At 39.3% G+C, this 25,158-nt stretch overlaps 1 protein-coding gene across 3 annotated transcripts in view; it reads right to left on the reverse strand.

Moving 5' to 3' along the window:
- Positions 1–2,805: 2,805 nt before the first annotated feature.
- Positions 2,806–25,158, reverse strand: part of LOC143289065 (uncharacterized) — a 29,009-nt gene continuing 6,656 nt past the window's right edge. The window contains exons 2-6 of one of the 3 annotated variants that reach the window (XM_076597887.1): positions 18,532–18,690; positions 14,028–14,117; positions 12,637–12,853; positions 9,208–9,422; positions 2,806–7,174 (exon numbers count right to left, since the gene is read on the reverse strand). In XM_076597887.1, the coding sequence (XP_076454002.1) occupies positions 7,056–7,174; positions 9,208–9,422; positions 12,637–12,853; positions 14,028–14,117; positions 18,532–18,661 (771 nt within the window). In that variant the 5' untranslated portion in view covers positions 18,662–18,690 and the 3' untranslated portion in view covers positions 2,806–7,055. Of the gene's footprint in view, positions 7,175–8,881; positions 9,423–12,636; positions 12,854–14,027; positions 14,118–18,531; positions 18,691–21,029; positions 21,190–25,158 lie in introns of those variants that run through there. The other 2 variants (XM_076597885.1, XM_076597884.1) reach the window with 2 other exon arrangements.

The following is a 25,158-nucleotide window of genomic DNA, read 5'->3' on the forward strand; positions in this document are numbered from 1 at the left end:
TCCACAGATCAAGAGAGAAACAGGGTAGTTGCTCCCAAAATACCTGGATTAAAGTGTCATTGATCCCAATAAAATCTATTTCAACTACACTACACACATATTTAATTGTGGTCTTGGCTGCCATATCTAAGCAAACCTGGATTTTTGTCAAAAGTGACAACTGCAACAATGATAAAAAAAAGAAGAAAAAATAACGACCAAACAAAAAAAAAGCACAGAGAAAATGTTAAATTTGAAAAAAGTGCATATAAAACATGTGATTAAGTGCACAGATTACATGTATAGCAGTATTGGGGATGGAGGGTGAGTAGGTTGGGGGCTGAGAAAGAAGGCGAAGGCCACACCTGGAGTTCAGAATGTGGATCAGTGTTATCACCATAAAGACTGATCAAGACAATCTGTGAGATTTTTACCACAATAAGATGATCATACGTATTACACACAAATATATATATACATATATATATATATAGACACTGATAAAAATAAGACTGTAAATATCACCATAAATAAAGACTGATCAAGACAATCTGTGAGATTTCTACCACAATAAGAAGATCATACATATTACACACACACACACACACACACACACACATATATATATATATATATATATATATATATATACATATAAACTGATAAAAACAAGACTGTAAAACCTTCTCAGAGGTAAAAAAAAAAAAAGAAAAGAAAAAAAATCAATCCAAAGCTAAGTTGACAAAGGGACGCTTCTGAAACAGCTTCTAAAGAAGCTGTCAAGTGTTTGGAAACAATGTCCAACAGACTCTAGAATCCAATAACTAGATGTCTGAGACTGGCTGGTTTACATAGGTCAAAATTCACAAAACCTTGAACACTTCACAACACAACAGCCTGGAGAGGAGATGTTTGCATGAAATGCAGTTATTATTTTTTCTCCACTTACAACACTGGCTGGAAGAGTTCAGCAAGACATACAAGTACTGCAGGTATAGACCTTGTTCGTTAGAAAAAAAATTAGAGTAAAATGCCCTTGATTAAGCTGGAAAGAGAATTTGTGGGGAGTCTCTAAAAAGCGAAAGTTGCGAGTTCGTTGATTGTACTTGTGTAAATGCTTCACAATGGGTCGGGCGAAAATGGGAGGAAAGAAGTACTGTGTGTGCTGTTCGAACTTCAAAGGAAAAAAGGTGACATCGCAACGAATACCAGCCACGAACCGATTGCAAAGAGTGTGGTGAGCTCAGAATCACTTCGTGAACTGAAAAGGACTGCACCCTCAGTGGCGATGATATTCCTTCACTTTTTACGAACAAGGTCTTCAAAACAAGCACGGCATGTGACATCTTGAATCAAATATTCATTTTTTATGTTTCAAAATATATTTGTTTCAATTCAACAGCCAAGTCTAAGAATGTTTTGGGTCTGATTTCTCAAAGAGGGATAATTATGCTGTCTTCATTTCTCATACACTTATCTGCCTAATGTTTGAATCCAAAAGCACAATTCTGGCTTGAGATTCTGCACATGCATAATGCAGTGAATAGATCTGACACATTTTGGGGGTTGTATGGAGTTTGACTGAAAATGTGTAACTAAAACAAATGTCATAACATTCAAGCTATAATTATATATTCTTTTCTTTTTTTGTCACAGCTGTCAGATGTGCAAGTCCAAGAAGACATCACTGATACTTCTTCATCAGCAGTGGAAACCAATGCTGCTGACAGTAAATTGAGTAATTTTACAAAAGTTATCAAATTTGGAAGTGAAAATATGTCATGATCTGACAGCTTTGCATCCCCCTTTTCACCAATTTGACACTGATGACACAGTGAAAGATGACTTATTAGGGCCTTGAAGACTGTTTTGTCATAAAATTTAGACTGAAGGGGGCTTACAGTAGTGGGTGTCAATTTGTAGTGTGTGTGTGTGTGTGTTAGTTTAGAGCGGATTGATTCAAGAGGATCACTGGTATTGATAAATTGTGTAAGACAGTCAGATTATCATCTGTGTATGAAGTTTTTTTTAAAGCTTTCTTCTTGGGAATTGTGGAGTTTGAATGCTCCTGATATTTTTTTTCCTACTGATGTGAACAAATATTGCAACTGTTAATATACTGTTTATATTTATCTGATATAATGTTGATTTATATGCAATATATACAACACCTGTATACAAGAGATAATTTGATTTCAACAGCCAAAGCTTATACCCACTGCTTGCTGATGATATTGATCATATGGTGCATTTAAATAAGACTTCAGAAACTGTAGCTGTGATTTTTCTTCTTTTTTTCTTCTTCTCTTTGAGGGAGAAAGATGGGGGGTGGGGAGGGGTGCAGTGTGGTTCAAACCAGTTAAGATTCACAGCAGAGTTTTGTTTTTTTCTTTCTGATCATGGAAAAAAATCAAAATTTTGTGAATGTAGACACTGCACTTCAATACAGATGTTTATCACTCACACACACACACACAAACAAACACACACACGCACACATGCACAACATCCAAAACTAAATGGTGCTCACATCATAAATAACTCAAATTGTTTAGACAATTGTTCATTGTTTAGCATTTAGGTATGAATGAATGGTAAAAAAAATAAAAGAATATATCTAATCAAAGTGATTTTCTTCAAGTCTGTCTGTGTTTGGCTCAGACCTGTTTACACTGCATTTTGTAAACAGTCCAAATTTGATTGTACAGATTTGACAACAAGCAATAAACACATGATATATATATATATATGTATGTATGTATGTATGTATGTGTGTGTGTGCATGTATGTATGTATGTATGTATGTATGTATGTATGTGGTCTTCATCAAGGGCGTTTACTGGTATGTCAAAATGCAACACACACACCAACAAAGAAAACAAAAAGGTTAACAAAGCTCATGAAAAAAACTCATGTAAAAACTGCATCCAGGGCATGCAGCATGAAAAGAACAGTGTGAAGTGTTGCTTGGGGAATAGGAAGAGAGGCTGGTGAGTAAAGTAGTCAGAGAGGACGAGAGAGAGGTCGAGAAAAAATAGATGGGCAGATAATAGGAGGGGGAAAAAGAAAGAGAGACAGAGTGGGAGGGGGTCAGGGAGGGAGAAGGGACTGTGAGAGAGGAGGAGAGAGATGGAAAGACAGAGAGAGACAGACAGTGAGAGAGGGGGGAGATATATATATGTATGATTAAAAAAATACAGGAAATAAAAGATGGGAGGTGGGGCATGCAAAAGTAAATAAATGCAAATATTTACACTAAGAATTTACAGCACTACCAGTTTCTAAAAAATGGCATCAAAGAGAAAACTGGTATGTATGTGTTAATCCTTTGGCCAGTTCTTAGATACAATGAACTTACAGGTTTCCATAAAAGAAATACATATTCTAACCTGGTGAAAGTACAGACATATCCATTTTGGGTAAACAGGCCAGATGATTGTACCAGATTGGTGTGTCTGAATGTCTGGGAGTCTTGAGAAGACTTATCAATGCATGTCACTTGTAATGATGAATGAGTGAGTACTGTATGCACACATGCATGCATGCTACACCATGAGATGAAATCATGCTTTACTTGCAGTTAATTATCAATGCAACTGTGATGAAACACACATGAATCAGTTTTGATGACTATTATCTTTAATCAAATTCCGTGCACAGCTCCACCACTCTTCTCCCCACAGTTTCCATGCTAAGCTGCACCACTCATTTCCCCACAGATTTCCATGCTCAACTCCAACACTCTCCTCCCCACAATATGTATTAAAGCTACTCCAATAAAAGTAAAAATACAAACAAACAAACAAACAAAAAAAAAAAACAAAGAAAAAAAAGTCATGTGATAGAAAAGCCAGAAAAAGATCAAATTCATTGGAACAGCAATGGCCATTTTCTCACATCTGAAATTGTTTTTAGAAGATGTGCGCGCAAACACACACACACACTCACTCATACTATGTAGCAACAATATGAAATGCTAGAATGTATATAGATTCTGAATGAATGGGTCACACACAGGAGCGATACTTTTTTTTAGTTCAGTTGTTAAAAATCTGCGGGAGGTTTATATCACTGTGACAACAGAAATGTCTCTGTGACAGCAGAAACTGACTTGACTTCATCTTCTTGTTTCTGGTTCCGCAACAAATGAAAATCTTTGCACGACTAACACGTTCAACTTTCGCACTACTTATCAGTTGTCCGTTCTTTTTTTAAATACTCTTTCGGTTCTTTAACTTTAATGGATTCAAGCGCACTTTCAGTTTCAGTGGACAGAGTCGCCATGTTGCCTTATCCGGACGTCCCAAGGTGAAGGGGCTGAACTTTTCACTGACTTCCAGTTTCCTAACGAACAAGGTCTATACTATTCACCTTCTTTACTAGCGGGTACAGTTCAGTGTGAAAACTCACAGTGTAACTGCCTAAGTGAAGAAAGCTATGTGACTGAAACATGTCAACACTGTTAGTTGTCCTTGATCTCTTTCAGGTCTGTTTAGCCTTTCAAGGCACTGACATGTAAGCCTTTCCACCTGTCTTGCTCAGGTCACCTCCCCCAAAGTGATCTCAAAACATTTTATTGATCCTGTCCTGAAATTTTTAATTGCTGGAGAGACTGTTCAACACATCTGTGTACTATGAAAAGATAAACAATGCCCTGCAACCATTCCAGGAAAATGGCAGTGAAAACAAGTGGTTCACTGTCTGAAACAGAATTAAAACACTGAACAGAATTTTGCAATAGCCATGGCTTCTTGTGGAATATAAAAGCAACCACCACCACCACCACCACCAAATTCATGACTTCCAATGTTGATGGTGCTTTTTTTCCAACTCTCCCCATGTCTGGCTATTGCAGTCCCCATGGTATAGGTCTTGCTGTATTCCATGTTTGCTAACTGAAGGGCATGGCAGCCACAGCAATTCACAGGGACAAGGAAGCTCATGAATTAGAAAAAATGTCCTCTGCAGCTGTACGTATGAGGCTGTGGTCACACTTAGTCCAGCCAGTTGCTGACAGCAGCTGACAGCTGCTGGTTGGAAATCCTGCGAACATAATTTTTTCCAGCATGTATGCCAGTGATAACTGTTCACACTGGTCACGAGCCAGCAATTTGCTTTGCCACATGCACATAAAAAGATGAATGACTGATCCAAGGAATGGAACTCTTCAATGATACCAGCAGCTTGAATCCCAATGATTCATGATAGATGAAGAAAACTTTGCACTGCTGTGTGGTTATTCGTGACAAAGATAAAATTTCATTTACTGCCTTATCAAATCTTCTGTACATTATCAAGCAGATTTTTAAAAGTATCAGGTTGCATTCTTCTGTATTTAATGATGGTGTTCTACATGTGATTCTGATTAACCCCTAGGCTGCCTACACAAGATAACTTGCCAGCACAACCATGTATGCTTTGCTGCCACAATGACAAGATAATTTGTCATTGAAATATTCAGACTTTTCTCTGGCTTGTATAGAGTTGTTTACAAAACACTGGTAGCTTTAGCTTGGGGAATCTTTCTAGATTGTATTGATAGCTAGAAACCCTATCTATGTCATGAGGTAGTCCTTTATTTGAGTGATTTGGTTGGGTTACTGGCTGTGTTTTGACTCGTTCATCACATGCTCAGCAAAATGGTGACACGCAGCCTCAAGCAGTGTGTATATGGTGCACCAAAAATAACCAAAATTGCTTTCTTTACCTGATGTTCAGAAAGAATTGAAACATCAACTCAGACACTGATGAACTTTTATTGGATGATTTGAAAGAAAATAAAGGGAGCAATTAAGATACTGGCAAGACGAACAGTGAGTGATGCCGGCTGTACAGAGCAGACGACCACATGACTGACAGTGATGTGAACGAAATAGCAGCAGTACACAGTGAGAGCGACTTTCTTGGCACTGAGCCAACACAGGGTGAGGGGACTGAAGGGAACCGGAGAAAGTGTAGAGGGTTAGAGAGGGGGAAGAGGAGGGGGTGGAGGCCAAGGGGGTGTGGCCTTTCTGTGCTTGAGGGGATCAGTGTGGGGCCAATAAACAACATTCAGCCTGTTATTGCTGACTTAACTGGTGACAGTGGACTGAAAAAAGACCCATACAACACAGACTGCACTGTATTTTTCTATCTCTTTCAATTTGTAAAAAAAAAAAAATTTTAGATGATAATCAGGAATATGCTGAGGAAACCAATTTGAAAATACAACAGAAACTCCAACAGGTACAGGCAAACCCAGGCAGGCAGAAAAAAAGGTACTCCAGACTATCAGGAGGGACAGATACAAATGTGTTTGAAATGAAACAGTTCTTGCAGATACAAATGTGTTTGAAATGAAACAGTTCTTGCAGATACAAATGTGCTTGAAATGAAACAGTTCTTGAGTCTGGGTTCATTGATGGGCATGATGATTTTTTTTTTTTTTTTTTTTCAAGAAAACTGATTTGAATGAAAAGACAGGACAATCACATCTGTGTTGTAATCACTCAGAGTAGCCACAATGAATCATGTATATGTCTGTTTTTATTGTGGTTGTTCTAGCATGATTTGAGTGTACAGTTATTATCCATTTGTCTAGAAAATATGATATTACTGTGAAAATGACCAGACTAATGTTTATAGTGAAGAAGTTGAAAATCTGACAAAAAACAAAACACTAATTTCAAAATATCTGCATTTGGAAAAATACAAAATTGGAAAACATCCTGTGTTTTGTATTCTATATTTTACCTATTAGAAAATGTATATCTTTATGGGTCTCTCTCCAATAACAAAGCGCACAGAATTTTTGGAAAAAATATACCCATTTTTTGGGAAAAAACCCTGGCAAATAGATTTTACTAAAATCCATTTCCATGGTAGCTAAAGGGTTAAGGAGGTCAACACATTATTGACAAGGATTCTGTTTAAATATTGTAAAATTGACCACAACAGCATTTGTTTCTTCCATCTGGAGAGCACCATCCTGTTCCTAGCTGACAGCAAGTAGCTGTGTCTGACTGAAGTGTGTTGCTGTGATGGCAACTGGCTGTCAGTAATTGGCTGGACTTAAGGTGAATGTAGCCTAACAAGACTCATGTGTCAGTTCTTCTGCTGTCAGATGCTTCTTGTAAGTAGCTTGCTGTCATCCTGAACTGCGATGGCAAACCACAATCTTGAACACGGCGACAAAGTGGGTTGCAACAGCACTGATCTGGCAAAGCAAAACAACAAGTTTTGAAGGACAAAGATGTGGCAGCATGTTTGTCAGAAGCTGGCACTGAAATCCAAGTACATTTCTAAAAACTTATGCCAACAGAGAAACTGAGGAAACAAATGGAGGAGCTAACATCACTGGGTTTTATAACAAAAGTAACAGTTACAATTATTTCCGGTGCTGACCAACCTCTAAATATCCTTAAGAAGTCCACTGTGCTGACCAGATCAATCATATGGACTGACCTTGGTCTTGCTTTTTGACTGCACATTTCTTAACATGTCTTGTAGCCCTGATACAGCCTCTATGACCAGCTGGGTTATCAAACAACACAATCAAATCAGTTCTTCATAGGAAAAAAAAGAAGAAAAACAAAACCAACTACCACTGTGTATCAAACTAAGAAAATAATGCTGCTACTTTGTCTTGAAAAAAACACAAGAAAAACCGAACAAAGAGACTTAAGGACTGACACAGGTCAAAGCTAGAAGTGGATGCAAATGGTGTCTGACACACACCCATGGTACTTCCACAGCTTGTGCCCATGCAGACAACCCTCCTATCACTGTGTCCATGCAGACAACCCTCCTATCACTGTGCCCATGCAGACAACCCAACCCTCCTATCACTGTGCCCATGCAGACAACCCTCCTATCACTGTGCCCATGCAGACAACTCTCCTATCACTGTGTCACTGTGCCCATGCAGACAACCCTCCTATCACTGTGCCCATGCAGACAACTCTCCTATCACTGTGTCCATGCAGACAACTCTCCTATCACTGTGTCCATGCAGACAACCCAACCCTCCTATCACTGTGCCCATGCAGACAACCCTCCTATCACTGTACCCATGCAGACAACTCTCCTATCACTGTGTCCATGCAGACAACCCAACCCTCCTATCACTGTGCCCATGCAGACAACCCTCCTATCACTGCGTCCATGCAGACAACTCTCCTATCACTGTGCCCATGCAGACAACCCTCCTATCACTGTGCCCATGTAGACAACCCAACCCTCCTATCACTGTGTCCATGCAGACAACTCTCCTATCACTGTGCCCATGCAGACAACCCTCCTATCACTGTGCCCATGTAGACAACCCAACCCTCCTATCACTGTGCCCATGCAGACAACTCTCCTATCACTGTGTCCATGCAGACAACTCTCCTATCACTGTGCCCATGCAGACAACCCTCCTATCACTGTGCCCATGTAGACAACCCAACCCTCCTATCACTGTGTCCATGCAGACAACCCTCCTATCACTGTGTCCATGCAGACAACTCTCCTATCACTGTGCCCATGCAGACAACCCTCCTATCACTGTGCCCATGCAGACAACCCAACCCTCCTATCACTGTGTCCATGCAGACAACTCTCCTATCACTGTGTCCATGCAGACAACCCAACCCTCCTATCACTGTGCCCATGCAGACAACTCTCCTATCACTGTGTCCATGCAGACAACTCTCCTATCACTGTGTCCATGCAGACAACTCTCCTATCACTGTGTCCATGCAGACCCCCCCCCCCCACTCACCCCATCACTCAACAACCAAATCACTTATATCAAATATGCAACAGGAGTTCACTTTCAAGCCACTTTCTTTTTAATTCAGTTATGTAATTTAGAGGTCAGAATCAGAAACAGGAGATCACTGATCAGATATGCAACAGTAAACAACCCCCCCCCCCCCCCCCGACCCCCCCAAAAGGCAAAGAAACAACGGTAAACCACCCAGATATCCTTCAATTCTGCCAGAAAAATCCCACACAACACATGCAAAAATCAAATCAATGTGTGTGTGTGCTGACGATTTAAACATTATATCAGCCGACCCAAAATAGTACCAAGTGAGACAAAAACGAACATTAGAATAATCTCTTCCTTATAAAACAGCTCACTAAGTCTCAGTTTCTGTTGCCGTACCTGTGAACAAAACTCTCTCAGTGGAATCAAAACATGCAGTAAGTCTGGCACCATCAAACCCACATTGCGAGCATTTTGAAATGAATGACCTTCACCATGAATAACATGGGCAATGAACTGGTCCATGCCACTGACGATGATGTGAACAAGGTTGATGGTGATGATGGTGGCGATCTTCCATGAAGTGAAGTCATTGTTCCTGTTGCACAGATTAAGGATGATGGCTGTGACAAGGATCTCAGTGACGGTGAACATCAGGTGATGGGCAAAGAAAGTGTACAGCTCCTCATTGTAGTAATTGAAAAAAGACCTGTGCACACAAAATCAAGTTTAAATCATTCTTTCATTCCTATTTGGTGATCAAGAAAATGACCGTGTAGCTCTTAATTGTAGTAATTGAAAAAAGAACCTGATCACACAAAATCAAGTTTAAATTAATCTTTCATACCCATTTGATGGTCAAGAAATTAATCTGTAGCTCTTCATTGTAGTAACTGAAAAAAGATCTGTACACACAAAATCAAGTTTAAATAATTCATTCTTTCATTCCTATTTGATAATCAAGAAATGTAATGTGTGGCTTTTCACTGTAGTAACTGAAAAAAAGGGTCTGTGCACACAAAATTAAGTTAAATTATTCTTTCATTCCTATTTGATGATCAAGAAATTTAATGTGTAGCTCTTCATTGTAGGAATTGTACACAAAATCAAGTTTAAGTGAATCAATGTTTCATTCCTATCTGATAATCAAGAATATATCTGACCATGATGAAATTCATTATCAACATTATACAACATGCCAAGAAATAAAATTCAAAGTAGCATTATCATACAGCTGAAAGCAATGAACCTTAAAAAAAAACAAAAAACAGCTACTTTTTCCAGTGTTGTGTGTGGGTGGATGGGATGTGGGGTGCTCTGTGTGTGTGTGTGTGTGTGTGCGCGCGTGTGTGTGTGTATGCGTTTGCTGTTCGTTATGCGAGGATGGGGGTGATTGTTTTTTCATGGTTGTTTTTTTTTCCTTAATGATTGTTGCTTCTCTTTTGTAACATGCAATTTGGAGAGTGCCATGAATGATCGGTTGTTATTTGAATTTCCTTCATTATTGTTGTTTCTTTCTTGTTATATGTAATTAATTTTGTGAAACGCCAAGATCCTCTCTGTGAAGGAACAGTGCCACAGAAGAGCACTTCATTATTTTTGTAAAAGTTGCTGGAATGACTGGAGCAGATTCTGCTGGAGAATTTTCTTAGAAAGTTCTGTTGCTGTGTTTGGCATCTGGAGATAAGTTCTGTTGCTGCGTTTGGCAGCCAGGAGATTAACAAGTTCTGTTGCTGTGTTTGGCAGCCAGGAGATTAACAAGTTCTGTTGCTGTGTTTGGCAGCCTGGAGATTAACAAGTTCTGTTGCTGTGTTTGGCAGCCAGGAGATTAACAAGTTCTGTTGCTGTGTTTGGCACCAGGAGATTAACAAGTTCTGTTGCTGTGTTTGGCACCAGGAGATTAACAAGTTCTGTTGCTGTGTTTGGCAGCCAGGAGATTAACAAGTTCTGTTGCTGTATTTGGCACCAGTAGATTAACAAGTTCTGTTGCTGTGTTTGGCAGCCAGGAGATTAACAAGTTCTGCTGCTGTGTTTGGCACCAGTAGATTAACAAGTTCTGTTGCTGTATTTGGCACCAGGAGATTAACAAGTTCTGTTGCTGTGTTTGGCACCAGGAGATTAACGAGTTCTGTTGCTGTGTTTGGCAGCCAGGAGATTAACAAGTTCTGTTGCTGTGTTTGGCAGCCAGTAGATTAACAAGTTCTGTTGCTGTGTTTGACACCAGTAGATTAACAAAGTCTGTTGCTGTGTTTGGCAGCCAGGAGATTAACAAGTTCTGTTGCTGTGTTAGGCACCAGGAGATTAACAAGTTCTGTTGCTGTGTTTGGCAACAGGAGATTAACAAGTTCTGTTGCTGTGTTTGGCAACAGGAAATTAACAAGTTCTGTTGCTGTGTTTGGCACCAGTAGATTAACAAGTTCTGTTGCTGTGTTTGGCACCGGTAGACTAACAAGTTCTGTTGCTGTGTTTGGCAACAGGAGATTAACAAGTTCTGTTGCTGTGTTTGGCAACAGGAGATTAACAAGTTCTGTTGCTAGCAGTGTTTGGCAGGCAGGAGATTAACAAGTTCTGTTGCTGTGTTTATACCAGGAGATTAACAAGTTCTTTTGCTGTGTTTGATAGCTAGGAGATTAACTTTTTCATTCCCACAGTATGGTTTTTCCGGTTTACCGGAATCTTACCATTCATTCCTGGAGGCCGGAAAACAGTGCAGCACAGAATTCTCCCTTTCCTTCCTACGGCACGGAAAATTGGTTCTCGTGGTAAGCACTTTAAACTTCCTGTGAGCTGTATCATCAGCAAGCATCATCTATCCTTGACTGGATATCTAATGCGGCAGTGTTCATGAGCAGAATGGATGCTAGACACCCCCCTCCCTCTCCCAAGTGGCAGATGCTACAATCTTGCCGATGTGCTGTGTAGACACATGTACACAGAAAATGGAATGTGTACAAAATACAGATTCTGACCAGTTTTCTGATGCTGAGTTTTACAATTCTTTATCAGATGATGATTTCGATCTGTTACAACTGAATGACGAGGAGAGAGTGCAATTAGCTGTTGCTACAGAAGCACAGATAGTGAGCGATGAAAAATTCAAAAAGTGTAACTGTGAAAATTTTGGTGTGTATTTGTGCAGTAACTATTGTGACTGCTTCAAGGTATATCACACTTGTCATCTTTGTGTGACATATTATGTGATGAGTGTGACACAGACATTGTGTATTCAGAAAAAGTTTCGTTTCTAAATAGTTTTTACTCAAGAATTGTGTAAATAATGATGTGATTCTGGCTCAGTGACTGCTTGTGTCACTAGTGAAAAGCATATATTCTCTTTGAAACAAATTTCAAATCATTCATGTGATATGGGCAATAGCAGTGACAATTGTGACAGTTTTTCATGGATATCACTAGCAGTGTGGCACTGAGATACAAATGAGGCACTACTAAGTGAGTACCTGCATGATGTGCATACTCTGCAAGCAAAACACTGTTCTGCATGTGGTACATACTTGTATGCATTGTGTTTGACCTCAATTCACCTAGTTTTCACCTGAGTGTCACCCTATAGTGTCAACAGGGTCACAGACAATTTCTCACATCAATTATATCACACAACAGTATATGACAATCTAAGTGTACTCTAATAAGCCGTGTTGTCGCAAGTCTCCAAAATATGTACCCTGCTTCATACTTTCTTTCTCTTCTCTAAATCCAGGACTGAAGGGAATATATGTATCGTAGGAATCTGGTAACATGGCGGAGTAATGGTTCATAGAAAAATAGGAACAAAAGAGTCAACAAGTTCTGTTGCTGTGTTTGGCAGTCAGCAAACAATCAAGTCTCCCCTCACACCCTCTAAATCTACAAAGTACCAGCAGTGCACAAAGAAACACTGAATAAAAGCAAGTCCATTCACTCACCACCAAGAGTAGTAGTGGGGGTAGAGGTTGATGGCGTACAGAAAGAGCATGGAGCGGCGTAAGGGGACACCACTGCGCAGCAGGCCCACCAGGTGGCGCACACTCTCATAGAACAGTAGCATGAAGAGCGCTGTGAACAGCCAGATCCTGAGAGTGGTACTGGTTGCATTGAAGTACACATGTTTGTAAGTCACCAGACCCGGCTTTTCATATCCACCTGCACAGTACATACCTCCTATCATTTTTCTCCTTTTTTCTCTGAGATGGTAGCTGAGCCTTGTAGGTGTATCTGATATTTGTGAGTGATTTTGTCACAGACGGTATCCTATTTTACTTCTCATTTGAATGTATCAAACGATAGGGATAATCAGTATCTCAAGAATCTGTTTCATGTCAAGTTGTCAGTGTCAGTGACAACCTTTGGGTGATACAAATATCATAACACAGACTGCCTTGGACACGGGAAACCTGATAAAAGAAGACATCTTCCCCTCAAAACCAAACACTGCTACTGCTAGATTGATTCACCCCAGCAGAGTACACGTGCGTGCCATGTATACTTACAAAGCCCTTGATCATATAAAGCTCTTTCAATGTAAATAATCGGTCATGCTTCCAATGATTATCTCCCCATATTCTGTCTGAAATCTGAGTCAAATATTCTCTGTCCTTGTCTTTCTTCAATATTCTTAATAAAAGGTTAAAGATCCCTTAGCCTTAAACAGCCATTGGGGTAATGAATTCATATTCATTGTGTCTAGGGCTCAGCATAGGAAGGCGGAATCCAGTCTTCTCGTTCCGCTGATTTAACCTTCCCTAACCAAGTCGGGTACCCATTCAGACCTGGGTGGAGAGAGGAAATTCGGAGCAGAGTGCCTTTCCCAAGGACACAATGCCATGCCAAAACGGGGGATCGAAACCTGATCACTGATGCCTTACTGATTCTGCCACAGTGTCTCTCATGTCTTAATGTCCTTCACAAAACCTGTACAACCATGAGTCATTACACTAAGGCAAAAGAATTTGATAGTGGGACCTCCAGGAACAGAACGATCTTCAGCTGCCAGATGACTGCAGTGAACAGCAGTGTTTGCATGATGATGAAATGGCCACACAGTCATTTGAATAACAGAGGAAAAGAAAGAGAAAGACTGGCAGACAAACATGATAAAACAAGTACAGACACAGAGGATCTGACTAGAGTGACAGGGTTTGGCTCACAGCTGGAGGAAAAGAGAAAGAGAGAAAAAGTGTATGAGGCAGAGAGACTGGGGAAGACACAGACTTACAGAAATAGGAAGGAGAGAGCATAGGAATACACACAAGTGCATTTGTGCATGAATGTAAACATGTGTGCTCATATTTTACCCATCTCCCAAGCTGTGAATTACCTCTGAAGACAGTATCAAAGCAGGAGCATGTACACCCGTAACGGTCAATCTGGGGCTTATCTGGTACCCAGATCTTCATATAGAACAGCCCTGGATGAAAATAAAATAATAATAAAAGCTTTTTATTTATACATAATTATGTCTGCATACAAATTAAACATTAAAAAAATCACAAAATACATGTCTAAAAAATAGACCTCTAATCTCCCCATGTGCACACAGAATAAAATTTTGGAACATGCAGGTTATTAACTTCATATTACGTCACAATTACCATTATTCAATTTGACGAAAGCGCAATTAAACATGACTGAAATTTCTATAAAGTCAACCAGAATTTCTCTTTTGACTCCAAACTTTCAGGTGCCAAAAGAAAGAACTGGTGCTGTTAACCTTTCTTAATTTTTCCCATATTTTCACTATCATTTAAAATTATTAATAACGTTCACATGCTTGTCTTAATGACAAGAAGTATAGAGTCAGACTAAGTCAGCCTGAAATCTAAATCATTACTGAATTTGATTTGATTGCACTAGTTGACTAGTTCCAGTACTTCACACTCATCACCAGTCATAATCAACTATAGAGCAGTGTCATTTGCAAATTTATCCTTTGTATTACATTCTTTCTGAACTGCAGTCATAACCACTGTGGTGAAGTGGCTAGCATTGTGGACCTTTCCCTGGGAGGATGCGTGTTTGATTCCCAGTGGTGGGAATATATGGTTGGCTCCTACCCAGAGTTGAGTGAGCTTTGGGCTTTAAATGGAAAGACTGGGTCCACTCAGTTATGTGTCATCCACCTCACAGATGCATTGGTCAAATTTCCTGACCAATACTGGAAGTGTTTGTATCTCTTGCGCCTGTCAACTCTGGGTTATCATTATGAAAGGAAGCATAGAGTACAGCCTTGTCACGTAGTCAAAAACCTAAAATGGGCCTCCACAGGTGCACTGTCATCATCATGCTCCACCTTCATCATCACTATATGAATAAACTATCCCAATTTCTGTGGCAGGAAGAGGTGACACTAACTTTTAACAGTTTTTGGTCTGCAGGTAAGACCAGTTAAGATCTATGCACAAGTTGATTTAGGCAGCAAACTTTCATTTAGGTTAAAATACTCTGATGGTATTCTTGTGTTATATGTAATTAATAAAAAGGATCCAGGTGTAGCTGTTATGGTTTTCAAGATTTCTCAGTATATTATTTCCTTACATATGCTTTTCACCTCCAGAGGAGCATTGGCTCATCAACAAATCTTCTCCATTTGACTTTGTTGCCTGTTCTTTCTGCACCAGCCCAGTTGATCCAAGAATATGGTACAGATCAATGCAAATAGCATCTTCAATTGAGCTGCTTGATCTACATGCAAACTGAGAGGGATTATTCTTTTCAACTTTTACTGTTTTGTCCATCTCATGCTGGTTGCATACACCGGATGAAATATTGGTCCTTGAATGATTTCATCTTCAGGGCATAGGTTTTGCATTGGTCATTGACACATACAAATTTGAAATGACCCCTCAGTGTGGCAGCAAGCTGGCCATTTCATGTGTTGAAAGTTGGTCAGGCCACAAATCTTTTTGTAGGTTTCTCTCATTTTCATGCAAAACAAATATGACTTGTTTCAAACTCAGAAAACTAACTGTTAGAGCTGTTCCTCTCCTGTTTGGCATTGATGAAATGAACATTGCTTGTGAAATGTGACGGAATACAAGGTCAGTTCAAGTTTCAGCTTAACCCTAACTTCTCCAGCTCTGATACAACAGACGTCCTGATTTGAAACATCATTGTTTGCATTGTAGACCATACCACTAAAGAAGCTGCCAAATTTTGAGAAATATCTAACAGTTGCAAATTTCTCCATTCTGAAAACAAATCTTGTCTGGAGAGTCTGAAAAATCTCTTCGTTGTTGTGGCTCTTTCAATCAAAACTGAGATCCATTTAAGATATTTATAAGTGCATTTTCAGATGTGTGATTGTTTCATTCATTCATTTAGGCACCCATACTTCATATTTCAGAATGTATTCAGGGTTTCCATAACACAACATCCACTGACATGGATAACACAAACAGGATTTTAATATGTATTTCTACTTGACAATAAATATAAAGGGGATTGAAAAGGCACAGGCAGGACAGCACATTATAGACATAGGACTTTAGGATACCTGAGACATGTTACAACTGTGAAGATCTTGATCTCCACAAAGCAGAGGAAGCTTTAGGAAAGTTTAGACAGTGACACTGCAGACGAAGACTGACGTCCTTCATCTGCACTGCTTTGCTTCTACCTTCTTTGTTATATCAATTGTAACAATGTGAAAAATTATCATTCTGAGTGCTTCAGCATTTAATAATAAAGTTTTGTAATGACTTATATTGTGTTTTCTGTGCTTAGTCTTCAGTCTTCGCACAACAAACACAGGCACACATTCTGTATGATAGTCAAACGCACCACTCTCACACACACATAAACCATTTCATGTACCAGAGAAAGAGAGTAATGGACAAAGAATAAATGAAATGACAAATTTGGTGGGAGGCAGGCTGATGGGAGATGAAGGAGAAGGTTAATGGGGCGTTCCTGTCCCAATTAATTTGATAATGACTATGAGGCGCTGAATCAAACCTAAAATCTGCAACATTATCATCATTAAATCATATTGATAATGATATATAAAGTGCTGAACCAAACCTAAAGTCTGCAACATGTTTATCATTCAATCATTTTGATAATGACCCATAGTGTGCTGACCCAAACCTAAAGTCTGCAACATGTTTATCATTCAATCATTTTGATAATGAGTAAATGACCCATAGTGTGCTGACCCAAACCTAAAGTCTGCAACATGTTTATCATTCAATCATTTTGATAATGACCCATAGTGTGCTGACCCAAACCTAAAGTCTGCAACATGTTTATCATTCAATCATTTTGATAATGACCCATAGTGTGCTGACCCAAACCTAAAGTCTGCAACACGTTTATCATTCAATCATTTTGATAATGAGTAAATGACCCATAGTGTGCTGACCCAAACCTAAAGTCTGCAACACGTTTATCATTCAATCATTTTGATAATGACCCATAGTGTGCTGACCCAAACCTAAAGTCTGCAACACGTTTATCATTCAATCATTTTGATAATGAGTAAATGACCCATAGTGTGCTGACCCAAACCTAAAGTCTGCAACACGTTTATCATTCAATCATTTTGATAATGAGTAAATGACCCATAGTGTGCTGACCCAAACCTAAAGTCTGCAACATGTTTATCATTCAATCATTTTAATAATGAGTAAATGACCCATAGTGTGCTGACCCAAACCTAAAGTCTGCAACACGTTTATCATTCAATCATTTTGATAATGACCCATAGTGTGCTGACCCAAACCTAAAGTCTGCAACATGTTTATCATTCAATCATTTTGATAATGACCCATAGTGTGCTGACCCAAACCTAAAGTCTGCAACATGTTTATCATTCAATCATTTTGATAATGACCCATAGTGTGCTGACCCAAACCTAAACTTGCATTGCTATTGTTATAATTATTATTCAGTTATTTTGACAATGATTCATAGAGTGTTGAACGAAACCTAAATTCTCACATCTTTATCATCATCATTATCATTGTCACTTGTAGCCCTGCTGACTGCATAGGATAATATCAGGGCCGAAAACAATGCCAATACTGATACTGTAGAATATGAAAAGAAAGAAACCTGGAAAAGAAAAAGCAATCACAGGTAAAGTCACATTCATTCACAGGAATAAGAATGCCTCTTATCTTTCACCTTTCCATCATTTTTTTTTTACCAGCGGATAATAAAAAAGCACCTGAAGAAAACGAGTACAGATAATATACATGACATATAAAACATATGTAAAATGGGCACCCCACAAAAAGCCAGGAAACAACCCATAGTCATATGTCCTGGGCAAAAACAAACAAACAAAAAACAACTTAATAAAAATGTCCACTCATCAAATCCAGAAAATTAAAAAATACTCAAGACTTTCTAGCACCCCCCCCCCAAAAAACAAACAAAAACAAACAAAACAACAACAACAGGTAAATGGATCAGCAAGGCAGAAAATAATGAAAGGAATAATTGACAGAAAGAAAAGGAAAAAGGCAGAAACGATGAGATTGCTAGAAAACAGGCAATTTCTGTCACAGAATTTCCAGAATATGGGGAAACTATTTATAAATGAAAGAGCCCCTGGCACCTCCAAGGTGTACTTTCACATTAATGACATGACAACAGAAAACCTTGCTCTATAGCAGTGCCTATAGTCCAACAAGAATCTGCTCCAATCTATAATGGGAAAAAGAGAAAGTAAAATGTTATATTTACATACCAAAGAAAAATAACAATTAGGAAAAGAAAAACAAAAACAAAAAAACAACCCCCCCCCCCCCCCCCCAAACAAATCAATATTTAAATACAAACAATATTTGCAATTCCGAAATGTCTAAGAATGCACAAACCTATATGGAGATATGGTAGCAAAACGACGAAAAAGACTGTCAAAACAAAGGCGATGAATTTATTGGGGAAGTTGTTGTTGACTGCTGTGTAATGCAGTTCTGTCAGCTGTCGTTCGATGTAATCCTGCATGGTGCTGGATTGCGTCAATTATGATCCTCCTGCACAACATAATTATAGTATAATAATGGTAATGATAGAAAATAAGATCTTAATAATGATGACAAAACAGATGAAGAAGATACTTGAATTAAAATCACGTCTAAAATACCCAGATCATAACAATGTTAGAAATAAACACACGCTCACAACATATTTGTACACAACACTAATGAACACATTACATGTGGTGACACGTATGTTCAATCCAGCTGTTTTGTTTAATGTCTCTTCAGTGTCAGTGATATCAGACAGACTATTATATGTGCAGATGTTGCTCAGATTATCTATTCAGTGACCTAAAAAACTGTTTGCAAGAACTAATTACATGTACATGCTGCTACAAGTGTAACACATCCAGACCTAGCACAGGTATGTGATCTTGAAAATATATCCAAGATCACAACTTAATATTATCAATCGTGCAAAACATAGTTACACAACTGCTGGGTGAGTAACATACAGATGACATTTATCAACTGCTAAAACACAGTGTACATGTTTATCATCAGTCTGAGAATTTGTTATCAACTGCTTAAAAAAAAAAGTAAAACACAGTGTATATGTTATCATAAGTTTGAGAATTCCAACAATGTTGATACAAAAGTATATACTGCAAAAAGTAAAACACTGTGCCCTGCAACACACATGAAAACAAATGGTCATCTTGTCCCAGCCAGTCCCTGTCATGTGAAAGAGGAAGGATCAAATATGGAATTTCTGAAATAGAACAACAGTATTGAAAACACAACAGAAATAGTGTTAACACAATTATTTGATGTATGATTGGTGGCAATATTGTTAACATCATAATATGATATATTGAAAAGAGGTCACAGTTTTGTAGTTTTTCAGCGACCTCACATGTTGAGAACTTGGAATGCATCCCGAAATTACTAGCATACATTCACACCAATAAAAATAACGGTCTAACAGTGGCGCGAACATTCAATAAAAGACTCCTGGGACACTTGTATTACAGTCAGCAGCCAATCTTAATGAATTCACAGACACTGTTACATTGTATGTTGATGTCTGTGAACAGCTATGTGTTCCTTCCAAAACTGGTTCTATCTCCCCCTCTTTCCAATCCACCTCTCCCTCTTCCCTTGCATTATTGCACAAACCTGAAAGCTGTAATATTGACTATACTTGTAATCAAGTGCACTCCATGTATATACTGGCATTGACTTCTCTTTGTTATCCATGTTGAAACACTATCATCTTCTACATGCTTTGGTGCTATCATTTACTGCCATGACAAGCCAACATTGTACTGTGTGTGTTTATTGTGAAGATGAGAAACAAAACTAAATAAAATTTTTGATATTTCATTGGCTAATTATGAATCTGAATCTGAATCAAAGCACACCTATCTCAAGTAATGCAGTCAATGCACATTTCCTCATGTATCAGTGTCAACATACAAGCCATTTACTGGTAACAAGTGATATCTTCTGTGAATTGTAAGATTATCAGTACACAAGAATATATTTTGCAATCCCTGCTTTGTGCATTTTCAAACAATGTCTCATTTTCATTTTGGTTCCATTGCTGATAAATCAAATGTGGAGTCACCATGCAACACAGTAGAAAGAAACAATAAGTTTCTAACAGGCTAAGGAAAGCTGACAATCCTGACACTTCAGACCATTTTCAAGGCTTCCATTTCCACCTAATGAAGACCATTCGCCTTGTGCTCCAAATCAAATGACAGCTATGGTCAATGTCACTATCCTATAATAATTCACTTCAGCTATTTGAATTAAAGACAAGTTTTGTGGCACTGGAACTATTTTCGGATTTGTTGGCATTCATTTTGACTGGTACATGACCAGGCAGCACATCCACTAGACAGTAGTATCATGCTCCCTGACAACGAGTGGGGGGAAGGTGTATGTGTGAAGTGACACTGCCATTCAGGCACTCTGAGACACAAAACGTGCAGCACAAGAAGATCTTGCCTACAAAACTCACCACTTTTCAAAGGAAGAGGCTGAGAGGTTTGAGGATTCATATAAAAGGATCTATCATTTATCAGAAGAGAAAACATACTATGATCAAGATTAATTTCACAACCAACAACCACATGGCAATGAGGTAAAGTGCCACACTGGGTACAGGTAAGAGCTTTACATATGTTGCATCTGATGAATAGGAATGCTCTGTGACAGAGATAAACTCATAAAGACTCCTGATTTTGACCACCTTTACATCCTGCAAAAAGAGCTGCATATAATTTCCAATGTAATGGTGACGTCACAAACCATCTGGTATATTAACACATAAATGCCCTTCAAACAAGAGGCATTCTTGAATGTGAAATGAAAGTCCTATTTACCAATGATTCCTGCACCAGTAACTGGCAATGCTCCACATCAGGCACAGATGTAAAGTTACAATGGATGTCACCTTGACTCTGAGATGAGTGTTGCTGGCCTTCAGGGACCAAGTAAGGTCACACCACATCAGACCCATGGCTGTATCATCCCTCTCAGTCACTGTTTCAACAAATCATTTTGTCGAGACATCTTACCTGCCTGTCTGAATATGTGTTTGTGCGCGCATGTGTGCATGTGCATGTGTGTGTGTGTGTGTGTGTGTGTGTGTGTACGCATACATGAACACCAGTGTTTCCTTTTTTTTCAAGTCAAGTGTTCTCATTTTCTTTCTCTTTTGTCATCGGAAGCGACTGAAACAAGTCAATCACTAGCAATGTTTCCCAATGAAATCAACTCATCTACAAAGGAATTGAAATATGGTTAAACTGAGTTAAGATGACCTTTTATTATCATATCCAAGAAAATAGATTTTTAAAAAGTTGCTCCTGTAACTTTATGGAAACACTCAATGATTATGTCCAGTGTTGTCCATGCCTAGATTGTGTTGTGCACTTATGTGGTCAGGTCAGAGGTTCTCTTCTGCTGCTGGTAACCATGTAACTTCCTGCCACATGTAAGGAGTAAAATCCTATCTGGAGAGGTACTGGTTCCACCAGTTCTGATGTGCCCATAAAGAAAAAAATTACAAAGTTCATATGGATCGGTTGCAGCCCGGGTTTACAATGACCACACCATTTGTTGACCTCCACCGGGTTGGGTAAAAGGTTAAAAAAAAAATTGTTACTGGGGGAAAAACACAGACTATCTGTGAAAGGAAAAATATTGCATTCATCACCTGGAACGTAAGAACACTCTGGAAAACTAAAAGAACTCATCCATGAGATGGGCAGATTCACCCAGCACACCCTTGGGCTTCGCGAAAATTGATGGAAAAACAATGGAGAAATACAGACAGAAGAAGGACGTATATCATACCTGAGTGGAGAAGAGGACAAACATGTACATGGAGTGGATTTTTCTGGTCCACAAGAACATAAAGAATGCAGTACTGGGATGCAGTCCAGTTCCCAGCAGGATCATGTCCATCCACTAATGAGTCAAACTATTCAAGATCACTGTTGTGCAAATGTATACCCCACATCAGACTACGCTGATGGATGACCAGACTGAAAATAAACTCAATAAGGTTAACAAGAAAGACATCCAATGCAAAGGTTGGTACAGAAGCCCAGGAAGACCGGAGTCATTTCTGTGGCCCAAACTGTAATGAGAATATAAATGATAGGGAGCTACACCTGCTTAAAACTTGTCAATGATAATGACTTGGTTCTTGGTACCACTCTTAGTAACTGTAAACGTACAGCATTCTGATGACTGACATGCCACTCCCCAAACAGCCAGCATCACAGCAGACTATATTGTTGCAAAGAAGCGGAACAGGTCTGGCACCATTATGGCTCAAACAAGGATGTTCCCAGGAGCTAACCTTGGCCATGACCACAACCTTGTCATGGTGAACTTTGTAGTACAGTAAAGGAACATGGGAGGAAAAAACAGCTGTTTCAAATTCAACCTAACAAACTGAAAGATCCTGACACTGCTGAACAATGCTTAGCAGATGAAGGAGAAAAATTTACCCCACTGCTTGCACACGAAGCCCTCAGAAACAATGAACCAAGTGATGACTGAATCAGCAACAGAGGTACAAAAGATAAGCTGATAGAAATCCAACCAAGGATCACAAATATTATCTTGGAGATATGTGACACTGTTGGAGTCTCCTGTCGGACTGACAGATGAGTAGGCAGGCAGGCTTATTTGTCAGTGTGTGTCCTCATATGGGAGAAGAGGCCGATTCTGGATGCGCAGCACTTCCCACAGGTGTTGCAAGGGAAAACGTCTCCAGAAGTTGAGCCCTGCTTCCTTCGCTCACGCTTCTCCTCAATGACCAGCGTTCTCTTGTTTTCAAACGTCTTTATGTCACTAGAGCACAGCATCCTCCAGCAAGAGCAGTCAAGGGCATCAGTTTCCCAGGAAGCGATGTCTATGTCGCAGGCTTTGAGGTTTGTCTTCAAGGTGTCCTTGAAGTGCTTGCAGAGTCTTCCAAGTTTGCGGTGGCCTTCCTTCAGCTGGCTATACGAAAGCATCTTCGGGAACCTGCTGTCTGTCATGCGGACAACGTGGCCTGTCCAGCATGGCTGGTACTGGATCAGCAGGCTTTTGATGCTGGGCAGGCTGTTCCTCTCTAGGACCTGGAGGTTGGAGACCCTGTCTTGCCAATTTATGCCGAGGATCTTTCATAGGCATCTCTGGTGAAACTGTTCGAGCTGTTGAATGTGACTGCAATATGTCGTCCATGTTTCACAGCAGTACAAGGTGGTCAGTACAACAGCTCTGTAGGTTTTGATTTTGGTGCTGAGCCTGATGTCTTTGTTGTTCCACAAACAAGTCTGCCAAAGGCGGAGCTGGCCTTGGCGATGTGCAGCATCACTTCTGCATCAAGGGCTCACTAAAAGACACCTAAAACCACAGAAGAAAACTGAGAAAGGAAAGGCAGTGCAATAAACATGAGGATCTGTCAAAAAATCAAGAATGCAAATGAAAATTGGTCTGAACAACAGCGTGAAGACATTGAGTAAAACCTTAACAACGACACAAAGAAAACCTTTAAGATTGAAAAGACCAGACCAAACAGAAACAAAACAAAGTAAAGTCGGTTCTGTTCAGGCCAAAGACCACAACTGTCTCACAAGGAAAAAGACACCATAAAAGAGTGGACTGAGTACTGCTCTGATCTCTGCAACAAACAGAGCAAAGAAGATCCAAGTGTACTAACAGTGCAAGATTCGCAAATGAGGATGACTTTCCAATACTTTATAAGGAGGTTGTAGCAGTAGTGAAGTTGCTAAAATGTGGCAAAGCTGCAAACCAGGTCAACGTGTGTACTGTAAAGATAACATGTTGTAGGATAGTTAAACATATTTCTTTTGCTTTTGAAAGCTGTCTTTGACTGGCTGGACCTGGAAAAGTTTGTCTGCTCATTCCTTTCAACATTTTGTAGACGTTTGAAATAGCAGGGGTGCCTGTGGGTAAATGCAAATGGTCAAGTCTAATTGTGAATGATGGGTTTAGATACATGTAGACTATTAAAACAGAAGCAGGTCTTTAACTCATTAGACATAACATATCATTGGAACATTGCACCAGACTGTTGAATTGTTGATTTTGAACACACAGACAGACATTTGAACATACACACCCCACACCAACACACCCTTTTCAGAGTGCTCGGTAACAGTGCTGCATTGTTCGCAAATAGACTCACATCCAAATATTTTATAGTCGAATTGCAAACAACACTATTTTGCAGAATCCTGTCAAAACTGGCATTCTAATCTGTGACCAATATGCTTTCTTAAATTCTTCCAGCACTGGTAATGTGCATTCAACATATCTAACCAAATCAACTATTTTAAACTGTGTCAAAGTTCAAGTTCTACAACTTGCTTCCCTTCATTTTAGGATTTTAAAAGCACATTTGTAACCTTGGTCGGCAGTGGTGTGTGAAGAGAAGAAAGAGCGCTGAAATAGCCAGAAATAGCTGATGTTTGACTGGTTCTTGGAAATGGATATTCACTGACGTATTAGAAAAAGGTCGAAGCAGACATTAAATTGTGAAATGCAACCATTAAGAATGCTTCGAAGTGGGGCGGTATACAAATCATTCGCAATTACACCTTGCTTGCAATTACCCATACCTACCCTATCCTTTGCAAAAAACACCTCCAACACCAGAATTCCGAGAATACATTTCACAGGGGTCTGGCAGAAGGCACTATGGACCATAATGAAAGATTCAACTTCAGGCAAAAGCCAATCAACACTATCCAGTAACTATACAAAACTTAATTGTTAAATGGATATTGTAAACATTAATCTCAAAGAACATTAACAGGGTAATAAAGCATGCTTTCATGTATATAAAAAAAACAAACAAGCACAAAAGTCAAATCCACTCCAGTTATAATGCAACAACAAAGAAACTGGTCGATTTTAATCACTGAATATCTGAACAAGGATAAATCAGCTTGTTAATGAGAACACAAATCCTGGTGTATCCTCCTAATC

The sequence above is a fragment of the Babylonia areolata genome, chromosome 13 (assembly GCF_041734735.1).
Source record: "Babylonia areolata isolate BAREFJ2019XMU chromosome 13, ASM4173473v1, whole genome shotgun sequence".
Taxonomy (NCBI): domain Eukaryota; kingdom Metazoa; phylum Mollusca; class Gastropoda; order Neogastropoda; family Buccinidae; genus Babylonia; species Babylonia areolata.